This window comes from Capra hircus, chromosome 11, assembly GCF_001704415.2.
Source record: "Capra hircus breed San Clemente chromosome 11, ASM170441v1, whole genome shotgun sequence".
Lineage (NCBI taxonomy): Eukaryota > Metazoa > Chordata > Mammalia > Artiodactyla > Bovidae > Capra > Capra hircus.
Genome location: NC_030818.1, coordinates 99,041,576 through 99,063,340, shown reverse-complemented (window position 1 = coordinate 99,063,340; position 21,765 = coordinate 99,041,576). Strand labels below are relative to the sequence as shown.

Below are 21,765 nucleotides of genomic sequence, written 5' to 3'. Positions count from 1 at the left end.
CTTCAATAACCTGCTTCAGGGGTGGCCCCGCCCCCTTCGGACAGCAGCTCTGGCTCCTCAGGCCCTTTTGGCCCGGAGGCTGCCGGGGGCCCCTTCCTCACTCCTTTTCTCTCACCTCAGTGATAAACAGGATGCACTCCAGGAACATGTAGTCCTTGTGGTTCTCGTTCACAGCCTTCTCATCCACAAAGTGCCTGGGCTCCAGATACGGGTGGTCTGGAAGCAGCAAAGAGCCCCAGGGTTCAGAACCAGGCACTGGCACCACCGGGCCACAGCAGACCAGCCCCGCTAACACCCGCCCGAGGGCCGAAGATCTGCCCCTCCGCCCTCAACACTTGACCTCGCAGAAGCAATAAATGGCCGTGTGTGTGTGCTCTAGTGTAATGAGTATCAGCCCTGCTTCTTTCCAGCCATGCGACTCAAGTTTCCTCATCCGTGCAGTGGGGATAGGAACACCCTGTAAGGGCTGGGAGTGGGGAGGGTACCTGACCATCAGCACCGCCCTAAAGCCCTCAGCACGGTGCCTGCCCAGGTCAGTGCTAACGGTCTGCTGGCAAAGACCCTGCCAAGGGTCCTCGAGATGATCTCCCTGAAGCACCGAGAGCAGGGCCTGGCACAGGGCAAGGACTCAACACAGCATCCTTTGCTAATGTTATTCTTAAGGCAGTGAATTCTACATGCATGTAGACATGGAACCCTAACCCGCTCTGGCTGGCCCGTGGGAAGGTGAGGGGAACCACCACCAGAGCAGGCTCGCAGTGGGCGGGCCCCCGACCAGCATCCGGCAGCAGCTCCCCGACGGGCCCCTGTGCACAGCTCGATAATAACAGTGGATGACACTGGTCATCGAGTCAAAAGAACCCCTCATTTTCAACATAAAACCCTGCAGCTGTGGCCAGGAGTGGGGGAGCGTCTCACACCAGTCCATTGTGCGCCAGGCGCGTGCCCTCAACCCAGCCCGTGTCACTTCCCATTATCTCGGTGGTGCGTGGCCTCCGCCTCCCTGGCCTGCCACGCCGCAGGCTACAGCAGCAGGTCGGCAGCAAGCCGGCTCCATCAATAGCTGGTCTGATGCCTGCTTTACAAGCTGTCAGCGTGTGCCCCGAGCGGGAGGGGAAGAAAGGAAGGGAGGAGGGGGGACCAGGGGTGGGGGGGTCCGCGCCCCACTTCAGTACCTATCAGCTGCGAACTGCCCCAGATGAAGGGCAGAAACTGGAAGTCATCCAGGCCCCACACACCCTGGCTGCCGGCCGGTTCCATCCGGTACGTCTTTTGGAGCTTCCTCATAACCTCAAGGTACCTGCACCGGAGGGTGGGGAAGGGCGGGTGGGTAGCAAAAAGCAGAAAGACAAGTCTCAGCCCTTCAGCCAGTGGAGCAGAGGAGACTAGAAAGAACCACCGAGGAGGGCAACAGGTCAATTAAAGCCTACGCGCCAAGTTACACATCAACCGATACACTCAAAATAATGTAGCTTCATTTTTCTGTCTCACATTCAGCCTCCTATGGCCCAGGAAACAGGCAATACACCAACCGGGAAAGGGGGTTAGTGCCATCACCTCCTGACAAGGCGAGAGCCCGGGCAGGAGTTGCGGCTTCTCTCGCCAGAGTCCAAGGAGCTCACCCCTTAGATCCCTTCAGGAACTGCTTCTGCAGCACCTGAGTGGGACCCAGAGCAGACGTGTCAATGCCCTCTGGTGACTGAGACACACCCATGTGCAGGGAGGTGGCCTGGGTGGTGAGGGGAACGGGTCAGAGCCTGCCTGCCTGCCTGGGTTCAGCTGGCCACGACCTCAGTGAAGAGACCTGATTTCTCTATGCCTCAGCTTCCTCATCTGTAAAATGAAAATGACAGCTGCTACTTCCTCGGGTGGTCACGAGAATTAAGACTTGCATGTAAGGTGCTTAGAAAGAACCTCTGTGTGGTAAATGCCACAGAAGCATCAGCAGCCATTAGGTAACTTTCCCTTCACTGATTTTTACTTGAATCTGAAGCTCTCAGGAGGAGTCTTGGACACCCCGTTTACAGTCATGGCTTGATTAGGACAGAACGAGAGAACCCACAGCCACTCAGGAGCTCCTGCCAGGGCCCTGTCCCCAGTCTGACAGCAACAAGGAGGAAAGAGACCCCCCGGCCTCTCCTCCCACCAGCAGCCGTACTTCCCACCTGGCTCACTCACCGATTGAACACCTTGAAGACAATGGCTATTTGGTCATCTACCCGCAGCACCCCGATCTTGCAGAGACAGCAGAGGAAAGCAGCAAAGGCTGCTTCATGTCCTGGGGGAGAAAAAAGAGCCGAGGCTGACAGTCTTCCAGAAGGAGTAGGACTGTTCTCAGCCTCACTGGAGTCCAAATCGCCAATAACTTCCCATCTAAGGCAGGAGGTCAACATGGAGGTAAAGGGGCCTCTTCCCCATCCAGAAAGACCAGGGTCCCTTTAAGAACCACCAGTACTATAATTCTACTCCTAAAAGGCCCAGGCTGGCGATTCTTACATAGGCATTCACATTTTACTTGGGAGGTTTAACTCACTCATCAATTCGACCCTATTTATTGAGCACCTACTATAGGAGCAGTCACGGTCCAGATCAGGCGCTAACGGGACAGAGGCAAAAGTCCCTGCCCTTGTTTGATAGTTTATGATTCCTTGGGCCCCTCCCAGGGCCTGGAATGCTTATGAGCTGGTACTTTCAGCTGCACAGTTTGGGATCATGACCAGCTAGAGTTCAAGCCACCACCACACAGGGGCAGTCATCACCCCTGTACAACAAGGAGTATCTGGCAGTGGAGGAAAGACCCAGTCCCTGCTGACCTGGTCTCTCTCCCCTACAGGTTGTTTGGTCACAGTCAAAGCTCTGCCCTTGAAAGTCTCACTTGATAATAAGCCTGTTCCTCAGCATCAGGGGAGCAGACGACAAAACTTTCCCAGGACCCAGGTCCAAGGGGGCCCTTCTCCAGGCCTGCCCCTCTGGCGTAGGCTCCTCTAGAGGCAAGGGAAGGGCCCCAGAGAGCAGCAGCTCCTGCATTTGCCTGCTTCAGTGAGGAAAGGCAAGGCAAGACGGGCCTATCAAAGCAGGGGCCCTCCCCAGCCACCCTGACCTACATAATAGAGAAAACCCCCTTTCTTTTTTAAGGTGCCGCAGCGCTCCCTCTAATGGGCACTGTGGCTGAGAGAAATGCCCCACAGCACTGCCAGAAACTGCCAGGCTCTTTCAGTTCTCAGGGTTTCTGTAAGCGCTGTTTTGGGATATAGTAAGTGCTCAGTAAGTTGTCAGTTTGGGAATGGTGATAAGCTCACGTGAACGTGAAGTCACTCAGTCGTGTCCAACTCTTCGCGACCCCATGGACTGTAGCCTACCAGGCTCCTCTGTCCATGGGGTTTTCCAGGCAAGAGTACTGGAGTGGATTGCCATTTCCTTCTCCAAGGGATCTTCCCAACCCAGGGATCGAACCCGGGTCTCCCACACCGTAGACAGACGCTTTACCGTCTGAGCCACCAGGGAAGCCAGTCAGGCCATTTTACAAGGAATAGAAATCAGCTCTGTTCCCAAGGCCACCACATGTGTGGCACTGGCTCCCCCTGGTGGACCAAGTTGGAGCAGCCGGCTTCCCTGCACTGACTGCACCCCAGGATGCCTGCTCAGGGCTCCCTGCTCAGGGCTCCCTCATTGCACACAACCCAGAGCAAAGAGGAGGCAGTCCAAGAAAGAACCACAGTGAAGCCAGGCAGGCACCGCCGGGGGTCACAGGTACCTGTGCCATAGTCGATGCGCGTGGAGTTCCCCACGGACTCCTTTAGGTAGACAGCTACCTCAGGCACAGCCGCTGCCAGGTGGGTGGGGACCACCGTGGCCACCAAGTTTTCTGCTTCCTGATAACACAAGAGACACATGTGGCAGCAGCAGATTAGGCAGGTGCCCAGATATCCCAACTCCCTGCTCTGACTGCCCACAGAAGGAAGAGATGGGAGAGTGTGTATTTCTACACAACAAAGACCACCCTGGGGTGGCTTTTCATCTGCTGATCCTCCAGAGGGCACGGCTCTGAGGACAAGAGGAGAGGGATCTGAAAAGAAGCTAGCTGACTTTCCCATTGAGTAACTCACTGACATCCCCAGAGATGTCCTCCTTCTTCATACTCCCAGCAAGGGAGTTTGGGCCCGATGTTCACCAAAGACATATGCAAGGATGTTCACAGCAGTATCACTGATAGCAGCCAAAACGTGGAAACATTCCACAACTAAACTGTCCATCAGCAGCACAACAGATAACCTATGCTATGGTCATACACTGGAATACTGGGCAGCAAGAAGGTGCACTGTTTCCCACAACACAGGTGAATCACAAAGCTGAGCAAAAGAAGCCAAACACACGAAGTTCAAAAGCAGGCAAAATCAATCTATAGGGGAGCAGTGAGAAAAATCTGGGGGATATCAACTAGAAAGGGGCACAAGGGCCCTGGGGAAGTGCTGGAATGTTCCATGGCTTGATACGAGTGGTGGATGCAAGGCTGAAAACAGGTTAAGATCTATCAAGCTGTAACTATGACTTGTCAGCTTTCTTTACGTTATAACTCAACTAAAAAAATAAGCCATGTGCCACCTTAGCACCCAGAGGCAGCCCCAGGCCACTCTTACACAAGGACGGCGTTTTGCTGGGTCCTTGGTACTTCCCTCTGTTCCATCATGTGAAAATACCGGGACAAGGACCCAAGTTTCTTTAGCTTCAGTCTGTAAATACCTGGCATGAGAATCTCCCGGAGACCTGGTAAAAATCTGGATCCCCAGGCCCCGCCCTAGACCTACAGACCTATGGGATAGGGTGGCTACTCTGCATTTTTATTTTTTGTTTGCTTTGAACAAATATTACCTTTGCTTGACTCAAAAATGAACACACTGTAAGAGGGATGTACTCAGAAGTCTTACTCCACCTTTCTCTCCTCGCCATCCACCCCTCCCCCACACCCCAAAGGAAGCCACCACTTTATTTGCCTCCTCTGTATCCTTCCAGTACACAACTAGAAATACAAACAGACCTTTCTCGTTTCCCCTCTTTCTTACCGAAAGGCAGCTTGCCATGCGCACCACACCTTGCCTCCCCTCTAACAGCATAATCAGCCCTTCGGACCCACTGATGGAGAACCCGTGGACACAGAGGACCAACAGACCCTCATCATCTCATACAAGGGAGTATCTATGGGGGATCCTGGACCCAATCCCCCACAGATACCGAGGGAGGGACCACTGGAAGTCACAGTCTCTTCCCCCGAGTCCCTGAGTCGCCTCCCCATTCTCTGTTAGAGCTGCATGGTACTCGCGGGGCAGCCTTACTAGCTTATTCAACTGATAATAAACTGCAGACGGACACATGGGCCGTTTCAGTCTGCTGCTACATACCATCACCTACGAACAGCCCTGTGCAGAGGGCGGCACACCCACAGTGGTGATTCCCAGAGGACAGCTGAAGCAGAGGGTAAATGCATTTGTACTTTCAGGGAACAGAACTACTGTTTCAACAAACTCCCCAGTGCTGATATCTGAACGCTTCCTTCCCTCCCATCCACCCCCAGCCCCCAAGCCCATCCTGCGGCAGCCTCACCTGGTCAAGTCTGGCATACCAGGTCCTGTAGGCCTTGTTCCCAAATCGAGAGGGCTGGTCCACTGGAGGGGTCTCATCGATCCACCTGTCCAGCGTGTTGAGAAGAGCGACCAGTTTCTCAATGGCCTGTGGAGGCAAACAGAGGGGGCCCAGCCACCATGACTAGTGGCCCCATGCTACAGCCACAGAGGGAAGCCCCAACAGCTGCTGGACAGTGACCACCAGGCCTCACACCACTGGCATCTCCCTGCTGTCCCTCTTTCTTCCCAACCCTCCTGAGCGTGAAGGAGGGGCGAGGGGAACACAGTGAGCCTTCCAGAAAGGGCCCGGCGCAAGGCTGAGGGACGGGCACGGCTCCCACGCCCGGCTTCTCCAGCCGGCCTGCCCGGGGTCGGGGAGCGGGCGGGGACAGCTGCTGGACAAGCGTGAGCGGCACCCCTGACTTTCCTTACTGCATTTTATCGAGGTCTTCTGTTTAGTGCACAATACCTGCTCATCACTGAAAATAGAAACGTAAAAAGGAAAGAAACAAAAACGACAGGTAATCCTGCCACCCGGAAATCAACGCCACGAGGCACCCCCTGGGTGCTGCAAGCTCACTTTCCACCACTTCACTCTCACTCAGGTCCTACAGTAGCAACGGCTCTTGCTAACCAAAAGAAACCCGAAGAGGATTTTCAGTGCAAAGGATTTTCCCTCTGCACCACTTCTGCTCACAAAAGGTTCCACAGAAACACTCTTACTTTCAGATAGCAGGAGAGTCTGTCTTAACATTTTAACATACTCTTCCATATCATCATTTTAGTGTTTTTCACTGCTTATCATGGTTAGAATTTTGAAGGCAGCTGGACCTGGATTTATATCCCAGCTAAGGGACCTCCCTGGTAGCCCAGTGGTTAAGAATCTGTCTTCCAATTTAGGGGATGTGGGCTCAATTCCTGATCTGGGAACTAAGCACCCACAAGCTGTGGTGCAACTAAGCGCATTTCCACAACCAGAAAGAGGCCCCTGGGCTGCAACTAAGACCCAAAACTACAAAAATAAAATAAATGTTTTATAAATAAATCCCAGTTAAAACATCATTTGGTTGTTGCAAAACCTTGACCAAGTAACTTCAACGCTCTGGGCCTGTTTGCTCATCTCAAAGATGGGCATAAAAATGGGTAAATAATGCTGAGGGCCACCTTGAGGCCTAAGTGGCAACTCGTGAAGCACACCAGCGCATGTCTGGCACAGGGTGACAGGGCACATCTACACACACACACCCTCAAACTGGGTCTTGGGGCACACGCTACTTTGTAGTCTCATCAGCTCCCTCACAACCCTCGTTCCAAGCAGCACAGAAGTGTGGCCTTTGCGAAAGCCTCTTGCGAGCGAGCGACATTTCACTGCACCGAAGCGCTGTGATTATTACCCACTCCCTCACTGCTAAGCATCTGGGCTATTCCAACTGCTCCCTCTGTGGAAAGCTGGGGCCACAGGTCCACGTGTGGGCAGCGGTGGCTAAGACCCGGCTCTTATCTCTCAGCTCTGCCTTTCTCACAGAGCAGGCTTTAAGCAGTGGGATCGGTGTGACAGGCCAGGCGGTGTTAGCACACCGAACATTACTCAACACAGAAATCAGGTGAGGCTGTCTCGCTCCAGCACAGGTCTGTGAGGGTGGCTCCAAAGGTGCTTGTTCCAGATACGGCCCATGAAACGAGCCAAGACAAAGGTACGGGAGGGCTCAGGGCGCACGACACGGGGACACGTGGAGGCGGGTGGCCTGGGAGGGGGGGTCCTGCCCAGAAGCAGATCCTGCCTGAGTCCACCGGGCACAAATGGGCTGAGGAGACGTCTCTGGGAGTTCCACGCTGGTAGGAATTTGCAAGGGGCACCCATGGGAACAGTTGTGACCCAGAGGGCAAGGCACAGTCAGGTATGCCATTGCTGAGCCCACACACAGAAATGGCCCCGGGAGCCGAGCGTATATTAGTATGGAGGAAAACGGCAGGCCTGAGCTAACGGAGTATGTGGGAGTCAGGGCACCCCCTCCCCACTGCAACGCAGCTCCAGGAGGCACGGACCACACGGCAGTCTGCACAAACAGCGTGACGGTGGCTCTGGTGCTGCCCTCCCTCACCCACACTTGGGGCCTGGGAGGAGAGGAAAGTTACCTGTAAGAGGAGGAAGTTTCCCTTCTAGCTGGCCATAGGGCCAGGATGACACAAAGCTGCATTGCTGAAACGCGACCAAAAGCACTGCCACTGTCTGGCGCTGTGAAGAACTAAGTCAACCAGGAAGAGCTGACAGGGTCCCAGCAAACCTGGCCCCACAAAGCAACTGAGATTTCTGAGGACGAGTGGCCCCACGAGGCACCAGACTACTGGTCACCCATCGAATGGGACAAAGAAGGTGCTCAGAGGTGGGCAGGAGCCAAGCCCCAGCTGCCAGCTCAGCTGGGCCAATGAATAATTAGAGGCTCCCAGGTCCTCCTGGAGAGGGCTTTCTGAGTGCAGGGGCTGCCTCTACTGTTCGGCTGGCTGGGGGAGAGGGGCTGGAGGGGAAGGAGTTGTGGGCTGAGACCCCCAGGAAGCATGGAGAATCATTGGAGCCACCTTCTTTCTCCTTGGACCAAAGAGTCCTTTTTGGATTTCATGGACCAGTACAATTTACTTGTCGATTTAAAATTCTGCCTTCATTTTAAAAATCACACGAAACTACAGCAAAATGTAAGCCTCCTATCTACTGTCAGCTTTATTTTACAAAAAAAGAAAATAATTTTTTTTTTAAATTTTAAGTCCCCCAAAATAGGACAATTCCAAAAGGAAGGAGAGCCTTCTAAACGTGGGTCTAGACAATCCCACCCCACGGCTCTTGTACGCTCCCTTTGCTGCAGGTGGTCTGGACGCCAATCCCAGGCCCCTCGGCCCTTTCCCCAGCAGCAGCTGCGTCCCCTGCACCAAGAGCCAGGAGCAAGCAGCAGCAGGGGAGTCAGGCAGCTGCCGCAGGCGGCACAGGAGGCCGCGTGCTGGGTGCGGTGCCTTCAGCTGCCCCTGTCAGCTGTGGGTAGCAACTGGGAGACCCCTGGAGACCACGCTAGCCATCTCTGTCCCCTAAGTGAGGATGAACCCAGCTCAGGAAGAGCCCCAAGTGAAGCAACAACAATGTTACTGGAAACTGAAAAACAGCTAATGATAACAATGGCTGATAAATGATAATGTTGCCTAGTACATGCCAGGCATGGTGCCAAAAAAAAGACACCTACACATGGGATCACAGTGAATGCTGGATCACAGTGAATGCTCCCCAGGGGCCATGAGTAGGTCTGCAGCTCTTCCCACTCGACAGATGAGGAGATGGAGTGTCAGAGGGCACAAGGCCATCCAGCTCAGAAGTGAGAGGTTATCAAAACCTGGTCAGCTTGACTCTAGAACCCCAGCACTCAAGCAGGCTGCAATCCTGCCTAAAGAACAGCCTCTGCTCTAAGACAATGCCTGGCTTGTATGGACAGCTACCATCAGAGTCTCAGGGCTAATTAAGGGACCTGAGAGGGACTTGGCAGCTTAGGATCTGCTGGGGTAATTACAATTCTCTCCTTTAATTAGCCTCCCCCCGCCACATTCCCCAGCCCACTGAGCACAGCTGAGCGTTCCTTACCACAGGCTCAAGGAGGTGCCTTCTCTCCCACAGCCAAAGCCCCAGAGCAGTGACCAGGCCCAGGAGGAACCAAGAAGTCACTGGTGGACCAACTCCCTTCTCTTGAAGACTGTCAATCCCCAACACAGGTCTAGCGTTCCACAGGACCTCGGCCACCCAGCAGCCAGTCAGTGGCCAGGAGCATGAGGCCTATGCCAGCCTTGCGGCAGGTCGACAGACGGCCAGGCCAGGGCCAGGCCGTCCCCAGTAGGCCAAAGCTAAGGCTAGAGAGCTGGGTGGCCAAGGCATTGAGAGGCTGCTTGGGCCTGAGGTCTGAGATAAGAGAAAGCTCAAGGGAGTGCTAGGCTGCCTGAACAAGACCTCCAGAGGCCCCTGGAGGCCCAGCACCCAGAGCTGGGAGGTGGGAGTACAGCAAGAGCCAGCAGCTGGCGAGACCACACCTTCCACGGGTAGGAGCTCCCCCACAACTCCCACACTCCCTCCATAAACAACCCTGTCTTTGAAACACAGCCAAAGCGCCCCTACCAAGCAGTGTGCGCCCTTCACCTCAGAACTGCCACCTCTACGAATGAAACTTTAGGAAAGAATGCCCACACAGACCTATGTGCGGGGGCATTCAGAGCAGCAGTGTTTGGGGAAATGACCTCGAAGTCTAATTTGGGGGCTGTTTAAACCAGTGAGGGCACGGCTCAAGGGCAGAGGAGCTCCCGGGGAAGGTCTAGGTGACAGTCCCCACACTGTTAATAGGGGGCTGTCCCTAGGAATCAGTTATGGGGAGGAATACAGGGTGCTGCTGCTGCTGCTAAGTCGCTTCAGTCGTGTCTGACTCTGTGCGACCCCACAGACGGCAGCCCACTAGGCTCCCCAGCCCCTGGGATTCTCCAGGCAAGAACACTGGAGTGGGCTGCCATTTCCTTCTCCAATGCGTGGAAGCGAAAAGTGAAAGTGAAGTCGCTCAGTCACGTCCGACTCTCAGCGACCCCATGGACTGCAGCCCACCAGGCTCCTCTGTCCATGGGATTTTCCAGGCAAGAGTGCTGGAGTGGCTTGCCATTGTCTTCTCCATGGAATATAGGGTGAGGCCAAGCTTTTTGGTTAGTGTCACACAAGTTTCTAACAGTAATCTCTTCAGTTGGCATGTTTACTTCTTTTGTGATCATTTTTTATTTTAAAATTACATGAAACACCAGTTAACCAAAGTGCAGGCTGGGGAATTCCCTGGCAGTCCAACGGTTAGAACTCCAAGCTTCCAGTGCCAACACCTGGGGTTCAATCCCTTCTCAGGGAACTAAGATCCCACAAGCTACAAGGCTTGCCCCCACTCCAAAAATGCAGGCTATAAAACAGCTTGTATACCTTGGTCCCAATTCTATAAATACACATCTACACAGACTTTTTTAAAAAGTAGAAATAGTTCAGTGTCAACAGTGTCAACTGCACATGTGTCTGGGTGATCGTATTTCCTGCACCTGGCCCACCAGTCCCACTGCAGGCTCTGGAAGCTGTTTTGGGAAAGGGCCCGCCCCGACCAGGCCTACCTCGGAGACCTTGTACTCAAAGCTCAGCTTCTTCCCCTTCACACCTTCGTTGAGGGTGAGGATGAATCCGATGTAGTCAGCGTACGCCTGCCAAACAGAGAGGGGATTGAGGACGTGGAGGTGTCAGACCTGCACCCTCTACACCCCAGCCAGCCCCCAGCTCTGCCCAGCCTGGGGAGCTCCAGGCTGCCCCCAGCTCCCCACCTGATAGCCGGAGAGTGCAAAGACAATGCCAAATACCCGACCCTGAGCCACCCTGGCCAAGGACCACCAGAACACCTAGGCCTCTAGCCAGTCTACTGTGCACTCACTACTGCTGCCAGCTGTTTCTCTGCACAACAACCCATCACTGTCCCCATTTTACACACGAGGACACCAAGGCTTTGGGGAAAGTAACTCCTAAGACCAAGGTATCACTGGACACGGAGCTAGGACCCAGCCAGCCAAACTCCAGAGCAGAGTGGGGAGTGCTCCATCATTATACTATACCAAGGGTCCGCCCCCTGGGAACTTTTCAGATGTTTCCCCCAACAGGCAGACCAGCTGTGTGCCTGTGTGCAGATGCCCTGCCCGCAGGAGATGAAGCTGTTTTCCAGCCATGGCCAGGTCCCCCAGCACCCCCATCCCCAGCTCCCAGTAGGGCACCCTCTTCCCTTGGGCTCAGGTTACAGCCAGCACACAGTTAGGAACGCCCTGAGGCGCAGGCCTCTGAAGAGGCAGTTCTTGGGCGCTAGCAACTTCCATGTGGTCTTGTTTCTTCTTCATCCCTTTCGCCTCTCACTTCTTTCTTCTTCTTTATCCAAGCCTTAGGGATGCCAGTGGGGGGTCTTCCTTGGTGGCCCAGTGGTTTAGACTCTATGCTCCCAATGCCTGCAGGGGGCACGGGTTCGATCCCTGGTCAGGGAACTAAGATCTCGCATGGCATGGCCCCCAAAAAAACAAAAAAAATCCATGTTTGGGTGGCCACAGCAAGCCAAGGTAAGCCCTGAGAGGTGACTGCTCAGGGTCTGGAAGGGAACATTCCTACAGCGGCCTGTGGAATGGCTGCAGGTGGAAGTGCAGGCCACAGGGCGGGCCCACCACATCAGCTACAGCAACACCCACAGCGCAGGGCAAGCCTGAGTCCTCGTCCTGACTGCGCCGGCCCCGCGAAGCACACCAGGATGCAAGCAGCAGCCGCACGAGGGCGTGTCGCTGCCACGGTCACTGTTCCCACATGGCTCCAGGGCTCTCGGTGACTAAGACTTGTGAACATGACTGAGAAGTTTCTGCCCACACCATCAGCAATAACTGTCATGCCTACAGCTCCGTAAAGCTCACTGCACCCCCGTGAGCACTGGGCCACGCGCTTTTCTGGCTTTCCATCATTTGAGCCCCGAACGAACCCCATTTTATGGTAGAGGAAACGGACGCTTGGCCCAGTTAGGCGCTGTGCCTAAGTCACAAGAAGAGAACAAGGCAGCCCTGAGCTTCCAGCCCCAAGCTCCTGGCCGCTGCACTCCGTCTGCCGCCTGGTGAAGCGCTGTGGTCAACACACAGCCCCCTGTCTGGCTGCAGCAGTTTCACACATTTGATCGATGAGCTTCAGAGCAAGTAAAAGACTTCCATCAGGCTTTAGTCAAAACACACTTCCCAAGAAGTGTGGGTGCCTAGAGCAGGACGAGCAAACCACTTGCAAAGCACCAGAGAGTCAATATTTTAGGCTCCAAGGGCCACATGTTCCGGTTCACAAATTCTCAACTCTGCTCTTACAGAATGAAAGTAAGCATAAACAACACGTAAATTAAATGAGCAGGGCTGTTTTCCAATAAAACTTTACTTACAAAAACAGGAGGGTCAGGTTAGGCTGCAACCTGTGGCCTAGAGCCCAGCAGCTCAGCCCCTGGGGCTCTGAGTCATGGGGGTGACTCTCTGGAGTCTCACCTCAACCAGTGACTGTGCCACCAGGCTAAGCGTCTTCACCTCCTGGCCTCAGTTTTCTCACCTTCAAAATGGAGATGACCTCAGAGTCCACCTCCCAGGTTTTCTGTGGCAATTAAATGAGCTAAAGTACCTGGCACATTATAAATACCCCATCTCTTTTGGAGAACATCCAGGGGAAAGCAAGAAACTACAGCCACATTTGGATTCAGACAACCCTGCAGGTTCAGGGAAGAGAAGAACAGTGGGCCTCAACCTGGACAAGATGGCTCCCAGGAGACTTCCCACGTGCTTGGAGACGTTCTTGGTTGTGGTAAGCAGGAGGAGAGCTGCTACTGGCATGGAGTAAGAAGAGGCTGGGGTGTTATGAAACATCCTACAGTGCACAGGACAGCCCCTATGACAAAGGATTATCTATCAAAGTCAGTAGTGCTGAGGCTGAGAAACTGAGGGCCAACAAACAAGATGATGAAAGGCCTAGAGCCACACCTTCCAATAGCTAAGGGCCTCAGGTGTTTATCCTGGTGAAGACCTGGGGAAGACGACAACTCAGAAAAGACATGATAACCATCCCCTGATACTCAAAGGGCAGGCTTGTGAAAGAGGAGCCAGGTAGGCTTGTGTGGCCACAGCCCCAGAGAGGCCAGGACACGGCGGCAGCAGGGCTTGGGCTCAAGGTCAACACAGTAGACTCCTCACAGAGAACCTGCCAAGCTCGCCAGGACCCCCGGCCACCCTTCTGCACAAGCAACACTTCCCGCCCCACCTGCCCAGACCAGGTACAGGCAACTGAAAGCAGCTGGACCCAAGGCCACTCCTGAGAACTTGAAATTGGCTTTCTTTTTCATAGTCCCAGTCTTTTTCACAGCCTGTACCAGAAGCCTGGCAGGTACAAGCTGTTATCTTCTGCCTACCCCAGGGATGAAGTGCAGAAGGCTAGCTGGGATCCCAGTTCCCTGGTGTTTTAGGCTCAGCCACCTCTCTGGCCTGGGACTTCGCTGGCAACTCAGATGGTAAAGAATCCGCCTGCCAAAGCAGGATACAAGTTCAACCCCTGGGTCAGGAAGATTCCCCTGGAGTAGGAAATGACAACCCACTCCAGTATTCTTGCCTGGGAAATCCCATGGACAGAGGAGCCTAGCGCGCTACAGTCTACAGGGTCGCCAAAGAGTCAGACACGACTTAGCAACTATGTCAACTTAGCACTCCTCTCCATATGATATGCTGACTCCCAGACCTGCTATTACTTGGAACCAAACATCAAAGGGATCTACCATTTCAGATGTGCAATCAATACAGTAACACCCAAGGGGCAATGGCCTACAAGAACCAGGAGCAGAACTCTCCATGGCTGTCTTCACCCTGGCTCCCAGAGACCTTCCCACTAAAGAACACTGTGTACTGTCCCTGAGCAGGAAGAGACAGCCAGCTCCCCTGTCACTTCTTTCCTTAGCTTCTAGACAGCTCTGGCTCCAAAAACAAGAAGGGTCAAGAGCTCACAGCCCCACCCGAGCCTAGAAATTCACTTTGAAAAAGCCCAAGTCTCTCATGCCAGGTCTGAACCCATAGTGCAGACACCACTGGTACCTGAGAACGCTTCCATTTGCCCATATCTGGAACAGTGTGGATCTCTTTCTTTGGAATGATGAAGTTCTGAGTGGTGGGAGGGGCATCCTCTGAAGAATCTTGACAAAGAAAATGAGAAAGCAATCAGATAAATAAAATCCTCCCCTCCCAACACACACACACGCATGCACGCACGCATGCACGCACACACGCGCGCGCACACACACACACACACACACGCACACACACACTTTTAAACCAACACCCAAGCCCTTGCATAACCAGACATGTACTCCCAGGATTAAGTATTGGCTTGTTAAGCCAAACTCACTGGCTTCCTGTCTCCCCTTACTCTGTCTGCAAGGAGCTGGGCAGTGCTGGCAGTGCCCTCAACAACTGATATGTCCAGTGGCTCTGCCATGCTCTCTCCTCCTGCTCTCCAGCCAGGCAGAAAGGTTAGAAAAGTAAAGCCAAGCTGACCTTTTAGACATAAACAGGCAACTCAAAGAAGAAGAAAAAAAATGGCAGATAAACAAAATTTTAAAATTACCAACATCCCGAATAAGCAATGAAATGGAAATCAGATGAGACTGCTTTTCTAAATCAGGTCGGCAGATTAAAAACATCTGGCACTGATTGGGGATGGGGAGAGAGGAATGCTCCTGTACTGCTGGTAGAGCCTTAGATGGTAGATTCTGCTGAGGGGGCAACTCGGTGCTATCTCTTGAAGTAAAACTATACCCACATAAGCCATATGGCTTATACACCCATATAAGCCAACAGTAGGAATCAACTCTACAGATGTGCCCTCAAAAATAGACAAAGACATATATAAAAGTGCTTACTACATCGAAAAAATCAGAAACAACCTATCAATCAATCAATAAGGTGACAGGTTAATAATGATATGCCCACATGATGGAAATCTTCCTGGCTTTTTGAAAAGAATAAAATCTAAATTACTGACATGAGAAAAACAGCCTAAATTATTAATAATTGAAGAAATAAAACTGCACCATTCAACTTCACAGTAATCCAAGTCTATGCCCCAACCCTTAATGCCAAAGAAGATGAACAGGTCTATGAAGACCTACAAAACCTTCTAGAACTAACACCAAAAACAGACATCCTTTCATCACAGGGGACTAGAACACAAAAGCAGGAAGTCCAGAGATAACTGGAGTAACAGGCAAGTTTGGCCTTGGAATGGAAAAGGAAGCAGAGCAAAGCCTAACAGAGTTTTGCCAAGAGAACACAATGGTCATAGCAAACTCTTTCTTCCAACAACACTAGAGATGATTCTACACATGGACATCACCAGATGGTCAACACCGAAATCAGACTGAATATATTCTTTGCAGCCAAAGATGGAGAAGCTCTAAACAGTCAGCAAAAAAAAAGATCTGGAGCTGAATGTGACTCAGATCATGAGCTCCTTATTGCAAAATTCAGACTTAAATTGAAGAAAGCAGGGAACACCACTAGACCATTTAAGTATGACCTAAATCAAATCCCTTATGATTATACAGTGGAGGTAATGAATAGATTCAACAGATTAATCTGGAAGACAGAGTGCCTGAAGAACTATGGACAAAGGTTGGTAACACTGTACAGCAGGTGGTGACCAAATGTATCCCAAAGAAAAAGAAATGCAAGAAGGCAAAGTGGTTGAATGAGGAGGCCTTACAAATAGCTGAGAAGAGAAACAAAAGGCAAAGGAGAAAGGGAAGGATATACTCAACTGCATGCAGAGTTCCAGAAAATAGAAAGAAGAGATAAGAAAGCCTTAAGTGAACAGTGCAAAGAAATAGAGGAAAACAACAGAACGGGAAAGACTAGTATCTCTTCAAAAAAAAACTGGGTATCAAGGAAACATTTCATGCAAACATGGGCACAATAAAGGACAGAAACAGTAAGGACCTAACAGAAGCAGAAGAGATTAAGAGGTGGCAAGAATACACAGAAGAATTGTACAAAAAAGATCTTCATGACCCAGATAATCATGATGGTGTGGTCACTCACCTAGAGCCAGATATTCTGGAGTGTGAAGTCAAGTGGGCCTTAGGAAGCATTACTACAAACAAAGCTAGTGGAGGTGACAGAATTCCAGCTGAGCTATTTCAAATCCTAAAAGATAATGCTGTGAAAGTGCTGCACTCAATATGCCAGAAAAATGAGAAAACTCAGCAGTGGCCACAGGACTGGAAAAGGTCAGTTTTCACTCCAATCCCAAAGAAAGGGAATGCCAAAGGAAGTACAAACTACCATAAACTGCACTCATTTCACACGCTAGCAAGGTAATGCTTAAAGTCTTTCAAGCTAAGTTTCAACAGTACGTAAAACAAGAACTTCCCGACGTACAAGCTGGATTTAGAAAAGGCAGAGGAACCAGAGACCAAACTGCCAATATCCATTGGATCACAGAAAAAGCAAAGGAATTCCAGACAAACATCTACTTCTGCTTCATTGACTACACTAAAGCCTGAGTGGATCACGACAAATTGTGGAAAATTCTTAAGGAGGTGGGAATACCAGACCACCTTACCTGTCTCTTGAGAAACCTGTATGCAGGTCAAGAAGCAATAGTTAAAACCGAACATGGAACAACAGACTGGTTCAAAACTGGGAAAGGAGTAGGTCAAGGCTATATATTGTCACCCTGTTTAACTTGCATGCGGAGTATATAAAAAGAAATTCTGGGCTGGAAGAATCATAAGCTGGAATCCAGATTGCTGGGAGAAATATCAACAACCTCAGATATGCAGATGACACTACTCTAATGGCAGAGAGCAAAGAACTAAAGAGCTTCAACCCAGGTGATCAAAAAAGGGGGGAAATCAAAAAAGAAGGGAGTGAAAATCAAACCATCAATCCTAAAGGAAATCAATCCTGAAATCAATCTTCTTTTACCCTCATCAAGAAGCTCTTTAGTTTTTTGCTTTCTGCTATTAGAGTGGTGTCATCTGCATCAAAAAAGAGGGGAGTGAAAAACTTGGCTTAAAACTCAACATTCAAAAAACTAAGATCACAGCATCCAGTCTCATTATCTCATAGCAAATAGATGGAGAAAAAGTGGAAACAATGACAGATTTTCTTTTCCTGGGCTCCAAAATCACTGCAGACAGTGACTGCAGCCATGAAATTAAGACACTTGCTCCCTGGAAGCAAAGCTATGACTAACCTAGACAGCATATTAAAAAGCAGAGACATCACTTTGCTGACAAAGGTCTGTATAGTCAAAGCTATGGTTTTTCCAGTAGTCACTTACACATCTGAGCATTGGACCACAAAGAAGGCTGAGCACCGAAGAACTGATGCTTTCAAATTGTGGTGCTGGAGAAGACTCTCGAGAATCCCCTGGACTGCAAGGAAATCAAACCATCAATCCTAAAGGAAATCAATCCTGAATATTCACTGGAAGGACTGATGCTGAAACTGAAGCTCCAATACTTTGGCCACCTGATGGGAAGAGCTGATTCACTGGAAAAGACCCTGATGCTGGAAAAGATTGAGGGCAGGAGGAGAAGGGGGCAACAGAGGATGAGATGGGTGGATGGTATCACCAACTCAACGGACACGAATCTGAGCAAACTCCAGGAGAGAGTGAAGGACAGGGAAGCCTGGTGTGCCACAGTCCACAGTGACACAAAGAGGTGGACAGGACTTAGCAACTGAACTTCAACAACATACTATATACAATATAATCTTACTGTTGTTAAAAAAAACTATTTACATACGAACATTAACAATACATATACCTATCAGCTCATGCCTTAGAAAAATCTAAACAGTTAAACACCAAAGTTAATAGTTGTCATCTCCAGGAGGTAAGATTTATAAAGGACTTCCACTTTCTAAGCTACATATTACTATTAAAAACTAGCATTATGATACTTTTGTAATCATAAGTAAACTATTTTAAATGGATTTTCTATATTTTCAGGAGCTAGGGAAAGAAAAACAGAGTAACGTGTGCATCCCATTTAGCTGGAGTTTATGTTTTGCTGCATGGATCTTTCTGTTTGATTATGGAACACTGCCTCCTGAAATCTGAAAAACTGTGAATTCCAAATACACCTATTTTGTAGGTTGGGAGTTGTGGGCCTGAATCTACTATTGGAAGTGTGTCAGATTAGTAAGACCCTTCCTTTAAAAATGAAAACTCTCAAAACTTCCCTGGTGATCCAGTGGTTAAGAATCTGCCTTCCAACCCAGGTGATGCAGGTTTGATCCTTGGTCGAGGAACTAAAATCTCACATCCCAGGGCTACTAAGCCCTTAAGCCACAACTACTAAGCCTGCATGCCACAACGAAGACCCAACGCAGCCAAATAAAAATGTAAACAAATAAAAATGAAAACTCTCAAAAAATAGTTTTAATAAACAAATGAAAATGAAAACTTTCCAAGAAGAGTGATAGACTATCAGTCACTCACAATGTAATATAAATCTGTCCCAATGCCATCCTCCTAAAACCTAGCTTACATTAGTTACATGAACAAAGGGAACAAAGTTCTAAGTAGGTTCTAGAACATGTGACATCTGGGGGACTAGAGCCTTCCTGGAGTGGCCTTGACGAAAGGAAATGTCCCAGGAAGCCTGGAGACCTAAAGAGAAAGGGGGATGAGAGTAAGGCAAAGCTCTGCCTAATTCAAATTCAACCCAGGGCCAAAAAAAAAAGAGACCAGAAACTCTTTTTCTTCAGCCCACCTGGTTAGCAAGTCCTGTTCCCAAGAACCTCAAATTGATGACCCTACTATTAGCAAATTGCTGCTTCAAGTAAGATGCTAAATTTAAAGCTTTTTAGGTCAGGTCAGTGACCTAACCACATTGTTTTTTTGGAAAATGTATTCCACATTTCAAATTATCTATTTGCAAATGATCCTTGGGAACAGAGCCCTTTTCTAAATTTGAGAGAACTGTTCCTCTCTGCAAGGGAAGAACCCTCCTGACATTATTTCACAGGGTCCTGTTCTCAGAGGAAAAGCTACTTGGAAGTTTTGCATCAAATCACTGATGAAACACATACACAAGCACCAGAACGTGTAATTCCAAATTAAAAAAAAAAAAAAAAAAAAGCCTTCAGACTTGAAACTATGATCAGTGAGGTCAGATCCAATTTCTCTAGCCTCAGATTATTCCTTCTCTGACAAAGGTGACATAGCACAAGCTGGATCCCCAACAACTTCTCAGTATAAGATGGAAATATCCAGGGTTTTAGAGATGTTCCTAAAAACCCTAAAGAGTATATTACCATCTACCATTTGGGAATCTGTCTATATGTTCAACTCAAACCACCTTTACTGACTGCCACCACGTCCCACGATTTGCCTGCATCATCCCTGCCAAGAAGAAATAAGGAAACAGGCTCACAGAGGCCGCAGCTTGCCAGGTAGAGCCAAGTTAATGTAACTCCAAAATTCAAGGTTTTTATCACTACACTGAGTTAAGCAGTTCTTCTACTACTTGTTCCTAAACATCCTGAGTTTCAAACTTCAAAGAAGGACCACCTCCTGGGAACCTGAACCTTCTCAGACATACAGAATTCCCTGAGCCCACCTCTATCTCAGTGCCTAGGTTCTCGCCCCTACACCTCCCGCCACCCATCTTCAGGGACACATTCATCTCACTGATAATTCTGGTTGCCTTATATACCCTGATGCCATTACCAGAACTCCTAAGGACATATGCACAGAAGTTCTGTACCAAGTAAAATAAATGTCTGGTTTTAGTTGCCTTGACAGACCATACCCAACTCTTTGTCCAACTCTTCTGCAACCCCATGGACTGTAGCCTGCCAGGCTCCTCCATCCATGGGATTTTCCAGGCAAGAGTACTGGAGTGGGCTGCCATTTCCTTCTCCAGGAGAACTTCCTGAGCCAGGGATCAAACCAGAGTCTCCCACACTGCAGGCAGACCCTTTTACCATCTGAGCCACCAAGGAAGCCCTGGCAATGTTCTTTTATGTGTGTGTGTCTGTGTGTGTGTGTGTGTCTGTGTGTGTGTGTGTGCGCGCGTGTGTGTGGAGGGTAGGGGGGGTGGGGGGTGCAAGGGTATACCTCTTTGATCTTCAAAATTTCTCCCTCCTGAGACCTTCCCAGAGATTATAAAAGGCAAGCCAGGGTAGAAGGAATATAGAATGGTTTCAAAACACTAGCTGTTTTGAAATAACTGTTTGGACAACCTATTTACACCTCTGAGAGAATGTAAAAGTCATCTATTGTCAGTTCTCCTCAGCTCAAGGCAGGGGGAGTGGTCAGCAAACACCCTTCCATTCCCCTAGGTAACCGGTCTCTCTAAGAGGATCCTTTCCCCATCACCTCCATGCCAGTTATTCGAAATAATCTAAAAAGAAACCACTGCCTGTAAATAAAATTTATAGCAGATGATGCCAGAAAAGTGACTCGTCTCCTTGCACAACCAGCCTTTTTAAATTAGTGGCTTAGACGACCGAGGGGCAGTTTGTCTCGATAACTTCTCAGCCACTGAAACTCGAGTCCCTTTTTCCGAGGGGAAGAGAAGGGAGGTGATAAGGGGAGGTCAGGGAGCGGAGGCAGGCTGGCATAGGGGGTCGAGGCAAGCCCCACGGAGCACCAGCCCCCACCCCCAAGGCAGGGTCTAATAAAGACAGCAGCCCCCATCCGTGGGGTAGGGGTGGGGTGCTTCCCCACCAGCTCAAGAGCTGACTTGAGCCCGAACAGCCCAGATGTGGAGAAAGCCTCCCCTTCTGGCCGCGGGGCTCTGCCCACCCGACCCCTCGGGCCGCTCCGGCGCCCCGAGTCCCGGTGTCACGCCCCACTCACCACCCCCTTTCAGCCTCGGGATCCTGCCCTCCCTCCGGACCCTCCCACTCGGGGGCCCGATCAACTCTTGCTCCTGCTCGGGGCCCCAGGAGCGTTTGCCCGTCGAGGTCCTCCAGCTCCCCAACGCCGCTTCCCCTCGCTGAGGCGCCCCCCACACACCACCACCCCTTCCCCGCCCCCACGCCTAGCACCGCCCCCGAGCCCCCACTCCACACCGGCCCCACCGCCCTACCTGACGGCGTCTGCCGCTCGCCCTCAGCCATCTTTCTCTCGCCGGGAGCCGGCCGGGATGCCTGCCGTACCCTCTCCCCTTTCACCCCTGCACCACCCCGCCTTGCCCCGGCCTCACCACGCGCTCAGGGCTGGCTGAAGAGAAACGAGCCCCGGCAGGCTATAACCGAAAACTGAGAATTAAAGTCACCCCAGTGAAGACGTCCGCCATGTTGGTGCGGGGCACTCTGGGAGCATGCCCAGCAACGGCCGGCTCGGGGCGGCCGCACTCAGCGGGCGGGGGGGGGGGGGAGGGGGGCGGCAGCCATGTTGGTGCGGGGCGCCGGCGAGCATGCGCACCAACGGCCGGCTCGGGGCGGTGCGCTCAGCGAGGGGCGGCGGCCATGTTGGTGGGGGTGCCGGCGAGCATGCGCACCAAAGGCCGGCTTGCCTCCCGACGCGCCAACCGCCTGCCAGGAGGGCGCTGGGAGC

At 51.2% G+C, this 21,765-nt stretch overlaps 1 protein-coding gene across 1 annotated transcript in view; it reads right to left on the bottom strand.

Annotated features, from left to right (window-relative positions):
• The window catches only part of PTPA (protein phosphatase 2 phosphatase activator), a 33,908-nt gene extending 12,277 nt beyond the window's left edge, over window positions 1-21,631 (bottom strand). The window contains exons 1-8 of the mRNA XM_018055948.1: window positions 21,296-21,631; window positions 14,283-14,380; window positions 10,776-10,862; window positions 5,599-5,724; window positions 3,755-3,872; window positions 2,179-2,278; window positions 1,176-1,300; window positions 116-216 (exon numbers count right to left, since the gene is read on the bottom strand). Coding sequence (XP_017911437.1) covers window positions 116-216; window positions 1,176-1,300; window positions 2,179-2,278; window positions 3,755-3,872; window positions 5,599-5,724; window positions 10,776-10,862; window positions 14,283-14,380; window positions 21,296-21,326 — 786 coding nt within the window. The 5' untranslated portion in view covers window positions 21,327-21,631. The remainder of the gene's footprint in view (window positions 1-115; window positions 217-1,175; window positions 1,301-2,178; window positions 2,279-3,754; window positions 3,873-5,598; window positions 5,725-10,775; window positions 10,863-14,282; window positions 14,381-21,295) is intronic.